The sequence below is a fragment of the Labeo rohita genome, chromosome 17 (assembly GCF_022985175.1).
Source record: "Labeo rohita strain BAU-BD-2019 chromosome 17, IGBB_LRoh.1.0, whole genome shotgun sequence".
In the NCBI taxonomy this organism is placed as follows: domain Eukaryota; kingdom Metazoa; phylum Chordata; class Actinopteri; order Cypriniformes; family Cyprinidae; genus Labeo; species Labeo rohita.
The window spans coordinates 20,249,895-20,264,429 of NC_066885.1; the positions used below are offsets into that span (position 1 = coordinate 20,249,895).

Consider the following 14,535-nt stretch of genomic DNA (forward strand, 5'->3'; position numbering starts at 1 on the left):
AAACATTATTCATCAACGCTGAGGAGCCCTGACAATGATTCCATGTAAAAAAAAAGATAATTCTGCAAATAACTGCAATTGCAGGTTTCAAAGAGAGATGGTGACAAATAGGCGAACTTACGTAATGCAGCTTTAACAAATTACAGTTTACTATAAAGTGCTTCTCTACCCTGTTGAAAAAAACAGCATATGCTGGTTAGGTAGGTTTTGATGGTGGTCCTTTGCTGGTTTATGCTGGTCCTTAGCTGGTCATGTGGTCTGGTCATCAAAAAAATTAGCTATTATGAATGCATTTAGCCACCTTTTCAGCACACTAGTTCCCTAACAATACATTTTGTATTATTCACTGAATAGAAGTGCAGATGGTTAAATGGGGAATGTTACATTCTTTGTCTCATCAGCCATTCACACGGAATGTGTTTTTTGCATTAAAAAATGCGAGGAGCAGGGTAGTGGAATTGGGAAAAAAATGTGAAAGTTCTAGTGTCAGGTTTTTTAAAAGTTGAAATTTTTTATTTGAATGATTTTTAGAACATGTTTTGAGATGCTACAAAAGTAGCAGTGCTCAACAGGTCAAATACCCTCATGTACAGTGGAGATCAATTTTGAGAACAATCTATAAATCTTTGATTTTTTCTGAAATATTGTTAATCTTTACTCAAATTTGAAGGAATAGCAGCTGTAGATATACCACTGTTCTACTAATGTTTGACAAAATATCCAAGGTATTTCAACAAAAGCCTTTATTTTGCAAAAAACGCAGTGATCAAAATTAGAGACCAGTAAACACTGCAGCACGAAAAAGAAAAATACAACTAACATTTTGGAGGGTTACAGCTGTCAGAAATTAGTAGGAAGTATAGAGGCCTTTGCTTTGGATGACTTTAGCACATCTGCGGCCGCAGGTCATCATCATCATTAGTTTCTCACACTGCACTGGTGTGGTCTTGGTCCACTATTTTTCCACTCTCTTTCATAGTTTGGTAAGTGTAGTGGGTTTCTTAGCCATACCTTCAAATCTCAATGTTCTTAGCTTCAAGGAACTGTTTTACCTGTTTTGCATGAAAATTGCAGGCTGATTTAGAAGATGCTTGCAGGGACAGAACCTCATGTTGCTGAAAGAGTTTCTGATAAATATTTACTCTGCCATGTAGCAACTCCTGCTGTAGAAAATATCCCCAAACCATCACACTTCCTCCTCCACCTTTCATTGACTTCTTTATGCACTTAGGCTTCAGTTTTTCCTCAGTTTGACACCTAACAAAATGTTTCCCATCAGACCCAAATAAATTAAACTTGCTCTCATCACTAAAGTAAATTTTTGGACCAGTTCTCCTCTCTCCACACGACATGGTCCTCAGCAAAGGTGAGCCTTTTGATTCTTTCTGCTGATGAGAGGGTTGGTCACTGCACAGCACACTTTCAGTCCGATTTCTCTTAAACATGCAGAGAAGATCCTTACCTTGTTTAGCACTAAACTGCCAAGCAATTCCAGCTGCAGTGTTGAACCGATTTCCCCATTGAGAGTCTCTGCAGTGGCCTGTCTTCTCGTGCATTTTTCTTACATGGACAACCCGCCTTTTTGGGGGACTTGAACAAATTAGTGTCATTGTAAAGCTGCAATATTAAAGAAAGCACAGATTTGGAACAAGCAGCTTCTCTTGCAATGCCTCAAAGTGTCATCCCTTTGGCCTTCATCTGGACAACCTCCTGTCGCAGGGTTTCAGTCACCTTAGAGTGACCTGCCATCTAGCAATCTCAGTGAAAGTTGGAGAAATGCTGCCAGTTAAATCAGGTTTGTCATATAATTAAGGAGATTAGCTCCAGGTGCCAGATTAACACCAGTAACTTGGAGGTATCTGTAAGTGTTATGTAAGTTCTTCTTCAAATATCACATTTACTATGCTTCAGAATACAGTAAATTTATGAAATATGCTTAAAAACTGCCTTTCTACTCCTGTTAGGATAACTTTAAATAGGACTAAGCAGTGACATTGATATGTAGGAAATTATAGACCAATTTGAAGTAGATGTCACAGTTACATCAGTTGCTGCTGTGTGTGCATTGTGGTGGCAGAAAAAACACTGGTAACAAGTGCCGTGAAACAGGGAAAATCCACAGAATAAGAAATAAATTGTATTGTTGTGCCTTTGGATATCAGAATCGGAATTCAAATCATTTCTATAGAATACTGTCATCAAAAACGCCATTTGAAGCTAAACGCAGACTTTTAAATGGACAAACTAATGGAAGAAACCCGCTATGAGCACTCTACTTTTAAAGCATAAATTTGATAGGGATACAAAATATTAGCCGTACAGTTACAGCATGAAATACTATTTAAACCTATAACATTTTACATTAACCTATTTTATCTCACAATTCGGACTTTTTCTCGCAAATGCAAGTTTATATCTCGTATTTTGGACTTTCTAACTCGATTTAACTCAGCAATGGCGGGATCTGTTCATTCTGAGGGGGAAAAGGCTAGAAGTGTGGGATATAAATTCAAAAGAGAGAATGACAAGTTGATTTTTCTTATCAGAATTGTGAGATATAATATCGGAATTGCGAGAACAAAGTCAGAATTTTAAAGTATAAACTCAAATGTACCATTTTTATTCTTTTAATCCATGGTTTCCATAGACTGCCACTTGAAAAGTGTTTATTTCTGCCACCAGATAGGCTCCGCCTACAAAAACGTCATCACAGTTTGCACTGAATTGGTCTATAGGTTGTTCTCTAATTTTGATCTCCACTGTAGTGCATGTTTACATAGAAAAGCAATAGAATAGCAGCGGAGCATTTTGTGTGAACAGCCCCTGACACACTGCGTCATTTCACACTGTGTTTCTTCTCAATCTGCAATGTTTCATGCAACGTGACTAGCTTTTATAAAAAAAAACAAAAAACAAAAAATCAATTTAAAAGTGTATATACAATAAAAGGCCATCTTAGCATTTTCCCAAACTCTTCTCTATTGAAATGATAATTTATGAAATGATGTACTCATTTTTGCAAGAAAGCAAGAGACATTAAAGTCTGTTCTTATGTGAGAACCAGTGTTTGACAGTTTTGGCTTACTTCATGTTAGTCAGCTGAATAACTTTGAATAAGCATTTAAATTCATTATTTATACATTCACATTATTTGCAGCTGCCTCACTGGCCTGCGTCAAATTGAGCATGCCAAAAAAGCTAAATTGGCAGCACTTTGTTTTCTCTTTATTGCTTTTTAATATTTTTTTCTGCAAACATTATCATGACTAAACATTATTTTAGACGTTAATATGCCAAAACCCACTTTAGTCATCACAAAATGTATCTTTTTGTCAAAGTAACAGTTTATTAGAGTGAGTATGACTTACACTTTCCAGATATTCTCTGAATACCTTTTAAATTATGTTGCCTGGTGTCTCAGTCTGCTTGCATGTGGACTTGCGCTTTTGGACCTAATACATCAAAGATCGATCTGGCTGTTGATTACATATGGGTTTACTTTCAGGTGAGAACTCACAGGACACCTGATCCTGCATGAGAAATCTGCATCTAAGCCTGTGTCACAGTCATCTGTCCAACATGAGAAAACACAGGTACAGTGGTACAATGTCATATCGCATGCTCTTTCCTGAAACTAATCTTGATCTAATAAAAAGTGTGTGGAACCTTTTCCCCCGTTTGGCTCCTAATACTTTATTTTTACCAGTTTTAATCAGTTCATTTCTTTCAGTGATTGACTCATGATTTTGTGATAGTGTGTTGAAAGAATACTGAGATTACTGCCTAAGCCAGTGTTGGAGCCTTTTGTGCTTTGCTTGGATTTAGTGCTGACATTTTACTGGCTGTTACAGCAGCGGCAGAAAATCAGATTCAACATATTTCTGTACGAGAATGGATTATGTCCAGATATCGCTGTGGAACTCATGATGGTTAAGACTGATACTTAAAACAGTTGCAGTTGAGTCTTATTGGAGACGCATGCAGCAGAGGGCAGTTAGTCTGTTACCACGCATTCATCTTTCTGAAAGCTCACAGCATGTGACTAGATAAAGATTCAACTTGATATCTAAAGGTAAATGTATTTGTAGAGCACTGCTGTGTGTGTGGCCGACCGTTATGATCCACAGGTTTAAGTCCTCACATCAGGGCGGTGATCCAGGACATCTGCTGAAGCTGACCAGTTCTGGGAGGTCACAGTGAGTGTTTGTCATATAATGTAATGACAGTGGCATAATGTGATCGGGCTGTTGCAATTAAAGCGCAGTGTAAAGATGTATTTAGCAGGCCTGCTTTCTCATAAGGCCTGGGACAACATTCCCAGTTGTCCAGCCCTAAATACGTCCCGTCTCCTATCAAACTAGGATATGCCATCATCTTTTCTGTACCTTATCTTTTGTTTTCTTTAGTCCCCCCAGCCCAAAAATTGAAGGAAAACTACATTATGTGCTCTTTCTTTCTCACACATACACAGATGACCTAATGCAGGCAAAGGGGACTTTCCAGCATAGTTGTGCAGATGATGCAAACTATTGGAATGTGCTGTGCAGACCTGATAGCAAAAAATTTGATCAGCAACAATCAATGCAGTATCACACATGGGCAAAATGAATTTAAAATGGGTTGCTTTTATTTAATAAATGGGGGAGATAAAAGGTTATAGTTTAAAACATGTAACATGTTCAAAAAGTATTTTGCCCATACTATATTGAAAATACACTAGCCTCGACACAAGGACGCTAAAGACACTATAGAGTTTTTTCTTCTGTAACACTAAATGACAACAAACACCACTGTTGTATTTTCATAAATATCTGTTTGTTACTATTCCCGTAATGTGAATTAATCTCGAGGTAGTGAGCTAATCACATAAGATGATGTTTAATTTGAAGTTAATTCCATCTAACATCTAATCAAAATACTAATATTTAATTTATTTTTGAGACGAGACATAATTTGTAATCATTTCCAGGTTTTAAATGATATTCAACAGTTTTCATTCGATCAAAACGGTGGAGGGATAGAAAGTCCAGTAACGTTAGTTAACATCCCTGGTGAAAAAAACAGCATATGCTGGTAGGTATGTTTTGATGCTGGGATGCTGGTTAGGTAGGTTTTGATGCTGGTTTATGCTGGTCCTTTGCTGGTTCATGCTGGTCCTTGACCAGCAACATGACCAGCAAAAACCAGCAAAGGACCATCTTAAACCAGCATCAAAACATACCTAACCAGCATATGCTGGTTTTTTCACTGGGGATGACTAAAGTAAACAAATATAAAAAATCCAGAATGAAGAAAAATAATGGCATGCGCATACATACATAAGCAAACCCATTTATTTTTACATACTTAAAAAGATAAATGTTTATGTTCACCTTATTATTACAAAGTGTAGTGTAGCTGAATGAGCACAGTCGGCTTACATACAGTACAATAGGTGGCGATATAAGCTTCCGTTGGTTCTCAGACTTACACACAAAATATCAAGGAGAAGAAACAGTAGGAAGCGTTTCGCTTCTTGGGTTTAATGGTACCTACTTTGGGAAGATTACCGGTAAAAGTCATTACATCTCTTCTTACGAACTTTCTCCGCTCACAAGCACTCAAAAGATTATCGTGTGTCGGTAAGAAATGCAGTGAAGTCATTCAAATGTCACAACCGTGGTAAAGCTTTGAACTTTGTGTGTAAAGTCGTAGGTAAATGTAATGAATGGGCATTATAAGGAATTAATAGTTATTATATTAAAGACCTTCATAAGTTAGACATGTCAATAAGAAATTATCCAGTGACACGTTTTGATTTTAGATAAACAAAAGTACTTTCTTTGGTGTGTTCTATTCTATTCTATTCTATTCTGTTCTGTTCTGTTCTATTCAGTTCTGTTCAGTTCTGTTCTATTTTGCTGTGTTGTCTGCAAAACAATTTTCAAACTTAACTCCAATGCTCAGTGTGTGTTGTCCATTCTTACCCATGCTTTGGCTATTCTATTCTATTCTATTCTATTTCTGTTCTGCTATTTCTGTATGCATGTTGAGTCTGAACTGAATGATCTGACCAAGGGCAAGGCTTTAGAAGATAACAGATTCTAAACTCCAGTGTTCAGTGTGTTGCAAGCGTTCATTTTTTCTTTAGATGTCAGAGGTTGACTTTCGTCACGCAGACATTCTGGGACAGAGTTCTACCGTGTGTGACTGTAATCACTGAAGGCTGATGGTGGTTTAGCTGTGTTGTGGAAAGTTTTATATAATATAATCAGTCTGGTTTCTTTACTTAGGCCCAGAACTGTGTGGAGCTGATCCAGTTGATGTGATGTGCAGTCCAGGATCGGGCGGGCCTGGAGAGGACGCCTCTGTAGAGTTTGTTTACTGCAGAGGTGCAATAACAGAGCTGCTTAAATATGGACCAACAGACCTGCATGCTGCCAGCAAAGGCCCCAACCCTCCCAAAATGCTAATCCTTGTCATTCCAGGTAAGATGGGTTGAGTTCTCTCTTGGCAAGAAATCGAAGTATACAATATTATATTTAAAGTTAAATTATATATCTATTATATAAAAAAGTAAAACAAAAACAGTTCAAACATTCCTTCATATTTCAATTTCCTGTAATATAATTTCTGAATCAGTGGCTCATTTGATTAGTTCAAAAACGTGGATTCGTTCAGTAACAAACAAACAGAAAGGCACAACAATTCTGCTGTGGCTTTATTTGGAAGTATTTTAAATTAAGGAAAACAGGCAATACTGACAATATTGTGTCCAAAATGTAAAAAATATTAACTTCTTGTTTATTGAACTGATGTGTAAAATCAATATAATATTTGCATTTGTGCAGATATTTGAGAAAACGTCTCTCTTGCTTGTGTGATATTGTTAAACTATATCATATGATTTAAGACAAAAACCTGTACAGGGGCATTTGCTTTCGTATCTTGAATTTTAAGATTATTTAAAGGCTGCGTTGTGCAGTCAGTCGTCCTGCATCATGTTCGTTTGGGCTGGGGCAGATGCATTAAATGCGTTAATTTTAACCCTTTTTTCCATAATTAATCACACCCAGTTATCATGTTAAATCGACAGCCTTCACATTCCAAAAAAATAATGTAAAAATAGTGAGATCACAAACATTCGCCCCTCAAAGTTTTTATGTGTTATATTACATTACATTACATTGTATACTGTAATACTGTAATACTGTGTACAATTTCTATTCAAACTGAATGCCTAAATCTAGGCTATCTGCTGCCAATTTTAAAGCACAATGCAATCATTCACTGATGTGCTTCACTTACGCTCCTCAGTTGGCAGTGCATACACTTACTTGCTGGCAGGGTTGGCAGGTTTTCACAAGAAAACCTGCCCAGTTGCTGCTCAAAACTAGCCCAATTGCATTTTGAGGGGGGGGGGTCGCCATTAAAATCGCATTCTGGGAGTTAAAAACATGTTTGCATTTGCATTCCAGGGGATAAATATCACATTTTTGTGGTCGCTTCAACCCGTGGACATGAAAAACAACCCACGGCAACCCGCCAAAATAAAAGATTGTTGATTTTAAGTTTGAAAATTATGTACACTGCCCTCCAAAAGTTTAGAAACGCCCTAGAAAAGTGGGGTTTTGGACAATATTGGCATGAATCCTTTTTAATTTGTGATAATTTTGCACTGATAAGGGACAACACAAACTACAAAAACATATTTTATTACATAAACAGTTTATACATAGACATTTTTTTTTTCTATTTTCGATTTATCAAAATAGCCACCACTAGCAGCTATTACAGCTCTGCATAATCTGGGCCTAAATTCATTGTATTCTAAACTTAATTGGCAATCAGTTGTTGAAGCTATTAAGGTGTACTGACCCAAAAAAAAAAATTTAAAACCTGGGCCACGTTTAAACCAGTAACCAGGCATCACAGCTGGCAAAGGGGCATGTCTGACTTTGACATATATTATTGCCATTATTATGTAATCAAAATTAAAATTATTATTGCTGGTCTTCAATGATAATGTCAAGTTACTTTAGTGTATTTGCACCAAAAAATAAGGATTTATGCTGATATCGTCCAAAACCACACTTTGCCAGGGGTGTTTCCAAACTTTTGGAAGGCAGTGTATATAAAAAAGTAAATGTTACAATTTTATTTTTAAACTTACTACAAAATAATTGTATTTTTATTTAATTCTCCCTTTTTATTTTAAAATATAATTATTTTGTTTGTTATTTTATTAAAAAAAAAAACTATATGAATATAATGCAATAATATTATTATCACTATAATTAATAATTTTTTTAAATAGTTATATTTAATGGGTCACACTACATGAAGTGTGAGGACCAAACCAAATCTTCAGGTGCTCTTATGAGAAAAACTTATTTGCACCCTTTATTATATTATATTACATACATTTGAGACATCCTAAAGTAACAAACTTGGGCATTGCTTTGTATACACAACCTGTTTTATTTTTTATTTGTTTCTATATTGTTTTTGAAAGTTACATTTTGAATGTCAGGGAATGTTTGCATGAACTTTTAAATCTTAAAGTTTTGCTCAACTTCAAAGCCTATGACTTCACTTCCATAATTAAGACCAAGAACAAAATAAACCTGTCTTGAGGCGAAATGTATATTGTAGACTGAGCTGCGTTAGGTTTTGGTTGCCAAGGCATAAATAAACATAACTAATGGAACTAGCCAAATTTGCGTAGCAGTGATTGGTACACAGGTGGGTGAGTGCGTCACAGCTATCCGAAGCATTGGACAGAACACAGTTCAACAGATGCCGGGGATATGAAGAAAAGTTCAGCACAGTAGGGAGTCTACCTTTTTTACACTTGGCCTTGGGTCAAGAGGAAAACCCCAGTGGAAAATGGCTCTGTGGGCCACCACTCTTCCCCTGACAGCAGCTTCTAATGCATTGACTTCATGGAAAAGCTGTGTAGCTCAGGAGCAGATGTTAAGCACAAAAAAAATTGTTTAAGATTATTACACGGAGTCAGAAAGACTATGTTAGAACTTAGACTTTGGATGTAACTTTCATATTTGTACTTTCTAGTTCATAGATTTACATATACTGTGGCTAAGGCTCTTTGAATTTCTAGAGATCACCAAAAATGTATAAAAGCTTTGTCATCATTTCCCATCTGTATAACTTCTTAAGATATTTTGAAAAATGTACTTGTCGTTTTTTATGCAGTGAATGGAGACCAGAGCTTTCAGGCTTAATAAAAGTATTTAAAGCATCAAAAATGGAATAATATGACTAAATATGGGTTGTTGACATGACATGGCATTTTCACTGTCCCACAAGAAAACCAATTTATATAATTAATATTGTCGTTATTTAAAAAGCAGTAAATCGGTAAACCTTTGTTTGGACATGTTGTTATAAAAGCTGCAGTGTCATTTGTTTTTTTTTTTTTGTTTTGTTTTATTTTTGAGCCAAATGTCAAAATTGTCATATAGTGTGACTGTCTCAAGCATGGTTCAGTAAATTGCAACTTTTATGAATTAAAAAGAAAAACATAAAAATGTCAATAAATACCACCAGAATAATTGTACAAGTGTCAATGACAATCTTTTTTTTTTCATTCATATATTTCTGAAAGCATAGGAAATGGATAACATTTTGTCTCTGAAAACCATGTCCTCTGGTGTGACACCATATCCTGATATTGGCCAATTCCAAAAAAAAGCTTTAATTAGTTGAAGGACCCCATTAATGATGATGTGACTGAAGCCCCCTTTGAACCCCATGACATGTGCACTTGGTAATTTTTTTGGTCTCAGAATTGTTCAAATATTTAACTTTTTTGGAACCAATACAAAAGTGTTACGTTTTGTTGTCCTTGGTGTGACAACCCTAAATTATATTTGTTAGTTAAAAACTACATAATCCTGCAAAATTATGCAAATGTGTCCTGCTAACCACTAATAACAGGTTAGTTTCTTTGGTGTGACAGATAATGCCCTCTGGTGTGACACCTGTACTGCCACACCATAGGACAAAGATGTCATACAAGAGGACAGGATCTCTTTAAGAAGCATTTTAAATAATTAAATAAGATTTGTTTAACTCCTTTTTCTTATTTTTTCATCATGTGCAGTGTTCTTAAATGCAATAATTACATTAATTAAACTGTTTTCTGATGTTTTTGCAAAACTTTTATATAGACAGAAAACGAATAGGGATCCACCAGAAGGAAGGAGATCCTAAGAGAATGATGCAGAAAGTAAATAGAATCAAAATGATGCCTTAAAAAGAGTATACTTAAAATCATTCACATCTTAATGAATATAATTTGAGTATCAATCATATTTAGATGTGCCACACATGCAGTGGGGGGCTAGAAGAGTTTCAGTAACATACTGATTGCCTAAGAGACTAAATTTTGTTGATGAAAATTTTGTTTTGTTTGCTTTCTTTCTCCTTTGACATGTTTAAAATTAAATAGAAATACTTTTATAGCTGCCATTTCTGTTTTTTAGTGTAACATAATGTCCTGTGGTATGACACACATTAAAGAACCACAGATTTGTTTTTATCTCAAAATATATTAAAAAAAACAGTTGAGTATTGCAGTAGGAGAGATATAAATATCTGTAATTTTAAAATGGTATAATTTTCAGCAGTTTTAAACAAATGACAGCAAAGTTTGTCTTGTTGTCAAAGTTTGTCTTGAACTTGTCCAAGTTATGGGGAAAAAAAAAATTGTAATATAATTTCATTTTAAAAAAAATAACGCTATATGAAAATAAGTGATACAGTTTGTGGTACAATTTACAGTACAATTTATGGTACAATTCAGTAAAAATGTAAAAAAAAAAAAAAAAAAACAAACAAACAAAAGAATTGGCAAAGTTAGGGACTCTTTATGTTTCCCCAAAGATCAGACACCACAATACATAAATATATGCACTTCTTCTTTAAAAATTGTCTCTTTTTTTAAGCATTTGTTTTACTACCTGTTTGTCAGCTACTCATATGTATTTCAGGTGTTCTATTGCCATTTGATAGTGTGTGAGTTATACACGCACCCTAAAAATTGTAATTTGAGCAAATTTCCCTGAAAACAGCACTAGACAATTTATTAGACATCAGTTTATGAACAAATCTGGCCTGTTTTGTGAGCCAAAGTCGTTAATTCATTGTCATGTGTTCATGATTCATTGAATTCTTGGATGGCGCATTTTCTTTTATAGTTGTCTTCTCAAAGCACTTTAGCTGTCAGTAAAGTGTCTTATGCTGTCACTAAATTTCAGACTTAGGAAATATTGTCTCCCAGTTCCTCTTTGTTTATCATCTCCAAAAGTAGTTTTCTCTTTCTTGAATGATTTACAATACTGTTCAAAAGTTTAGAGCTGGTAAAAATAATAATAATAATAATAATAATAATAATAGTATAATATAATAATGGTTTTAAAGAGTTCTCATATGGTTTACCATCAATAGATCAAAAACGATCAAAAGTACAGAAATATTGTGAAATGTTATTACAATTTAATAATTGTTTTCTTTTTGAATATGTTTTAACATGCGATCCAAAGCTGAATTTTAAGCAGTCATTACTCCAGTCTTCAGTGTCACACGACTTTCAGAAATCATTCTAATATGCTGGTTTGCTGCTTAAAGGAGAACTTCCAGACCAAAAAATTACTGATAATTTACTCACCCCATTATCATCCAAGATTTTCATGTCTTTCTTTCTTTAGTCGTAAAGAAATGATGTTTTTTGAGGAAAACATTTCAGGATTTCTCTCCATATAGTGGACTTCTATGGTTCCCTTGAGTCTGAACTTCCAAAATGCAGTTTAAATGCAGCTTCAGTGGGCTCTAAATGATCCCAGCTGAAAAAGGGTCTTATCTATCGAAATGATTGATTATTTTCTAAAAATTTTCAATTTATATACTTTTTCCTGTTCAAGACAGTTAGGGTAGGTCGAAAAACATTATTTGTAAAGAGCATTTGATCTTCTTTGTGTGTTTACTTTGTAAACACTGGGACGGTACTTTTGCTGCGATGTAGGGCGATTTTAAAGTTGGAGGAGAAAATGAGATGGGAGTTTTTCGACCTACCCTAAATGTCATGAACCGGAACACACAGACTTCACGCAGAGCTAGACAAGAGGAGCATTTGAGGTTAAAAATTATATAAATTGTAAATTTTTTTTTGTAAAATAACCAATCATTTTGCTAGATAAGACCCTTCTTCCTCAGCTGGGATCATTTAGAGCCCACTGAAGCTGCATTTAAACTGCATTTTGAAAGTTCAAACTCGCGGCACCATTGAAGTCCATTATATGGAAAGAAATCCTGAAATGTTTTCCTCAAGAAACATGATTTCTTTATGACTGAAGAAAGAACGACATGAACATCTTGGATGACAAGGGGGTAAGTAAATTATCTGTAAACTTTTGTTCTGGAAGTGGACTTTTCCTTTAAGAAACATTTCTTATTGTTTTTGTCAAAACAATTCAAAGGAGCAGCATCTATTTAAATATAAAATCTACAAATTAGAGAAATGTGTTTATAAATGTCTTTACTGTCCATTTGATCAACTGAGTGTGTCATCCTGAATGAAAGTTTTAATTCAGTGTACATACAGCACTTTTTAAATTTCTGACGTAAACTATTGATAAAAAAAGCGAGACCCCAACTGCAGATGTCCTGGAGAGAGAGCATGGTCAAGCTGATGACCTTAAAGAGGGCCGCTTTTCACCAGGCTCTGAATGTCACTGAGCATTGTGCTCAATAGACTCTTTATGGGAAACGGAGAGCCCATACGCCGGCACTGTTATTGTAGAACCTGTGCCCTTTTCTCCAGAGATAACAGCAATAATCTCTGCAGTCTGGCCAGAGGCTCCCTTGGCTCTTATATCCACCGGGGCCAGCACAGGTGCTACTGTTTTAATGGGTTCGCTCTGTAAGAATGAGAAACGGTGCTGTATTATTGAGACGTTCACACTGACTGAGAAAAGTAGGGTACAAACACAAATAATATTTTATTTGCCACTGGAAGACTTTTTCAACATTATGTAATCTTAGCATAAACGATACCAAATTTAACCTTTTTATTGCACAATGCAACAAAGCATTTTAACTCATTAATAGTTACTATTGTTTAAAATGCCAATTGTTCGTTGTCTTTTTCATATAAAGTTCCAGTTGAGTCCCAGCATACTGACATAAGTGTGTGATGCATAAATGCTAAATCACCTCAGTTCCAAAGGCACACTAACCGTGTTAACTGACTAAACCACTGGATGGCAGCAGGTTTGCTGTGTTATTGCTGATTTTGTATGTCCCCTGCCGAGCAAGAAGTGTTTCACATTGTTTCCTAGTTTAAAATCTATAACTAGTAATAGTACAGCACTGAAAAGAGCCAGTTTACATTGTGCAGTTAAATATCCAAATACTTTTGTTGTTTTAAAGGAACTGTCTACTTGAAATCTTTCTTTTAGAGAGCAGTTACACCAATTTTTGAAGGATATTTAAACCATTATCTGTGTTGTTTATCTATATCAAAATGTTTTATCTAAATGTTCAACTATTGATCGCAAGTTGTCATGTTTTCAGCTAAACTACAACAGACTTAAAGCTGATCTTGTCTGACCTTGAGAAATGTGTAACGATGTATAAATAAAATGAACGATATTTCTATATAGTCACTTATAAAAGAAAATTGTTAAGCCCCTTAAAATTGCTTATGATGAGTCCTATTTAAAGCACAAAGATGTTCAATAGGTCAGGGATGGCTATCCAGATGGTTTTGATTTATGGGAACCTGCTGTGCAAAGCACTCAGCTTGTCCCACCAGCTGCATTCAATAGCCCACAGTATCACATTGTTTGATAATTCATAATAATCTTACAAAGATTCCTCTTTCCTTTGCCATCTTTAGACAGTATGTTGGTTTCCACTTGGGGTTGAGGCACGCTGTGTTCATAGAGTTAATCAGTGTGGGCTTTACTCTAACTTATGGTCCTAATAACATGGCCATTTTTATCACCAAATGTTTCCAAGGGGTTTTCCTCTCTTTTTGGATATGGAAACTAATATTTATGTCAGTTTTCATGGCTCATGCATGGAACAACCCCACTCCAGCCAACTCTGCTGACCACCTTGCAGCTATATAAAATTATATGAACGTTCTGCAATTATGATTCTCTTGCTAGCATTTGATGAGCAGGTGGATCAGGAGTTACGATGGGCTTGCCAAGTAGGTTATTATTTTTGCTTTTTCATGCATTTCTGGGATTTCAGGCCTAATGCTTTTAGGAATGTTACCCGGAGGTTGTATTTGATTGCCAGTCCAGCACTGACCTTTCCTTTTACCCTCCCCTCTAGACTCCCATAGCAAGTCCTTAACTCTTTTCCATTTCAATATATTTTAAAATGTAATAAATTGCTGATTTTGACTTCAAGAAACATTTCTATTTAAAGCGCCCTATGAATTTTTTTTTTTTTTTTCCAAATTCCATTTTTTTCTGGATTCCGTTTTATTCTGTTTTATTATTTCTAGACTCAGTTTTAGTG

At 35.3% G+C, this 14,535-nt stretch overlaps 1 protein-coding gene across 2 annotated transcripts in view; it reads left to right on the plus strand.

Annotated features, from left to right (window-relative positions):
- Window positions 1-5,486: 5,486 nt before the first annotated feature.
- The window catches only part of ldah (lipid droplet associated hydrolase), a 62,228-nt gene continuing 53,179 nt past the window's right edge, over window positions 5,487-14,535 (plus strand). For both annotated transcript variants that reach the window (XM_051134192.1, XM_051134193.1), the window contains exons 1-2: window positions 5,487-5,621; window positions 6,273-6,467. In XM_051134192.1, the coding sequence (XP_050990149.1) occupies window positions 5,525-5,621; window positions 6,273-6,467 (292 nt within the window). In that variant the 5' untranslated portion in view covers window positions 5,487-5,524. The remainder of the gene's footprint in view (window positions 5,622-6,272; window positions 6,468-14,535) is intronic.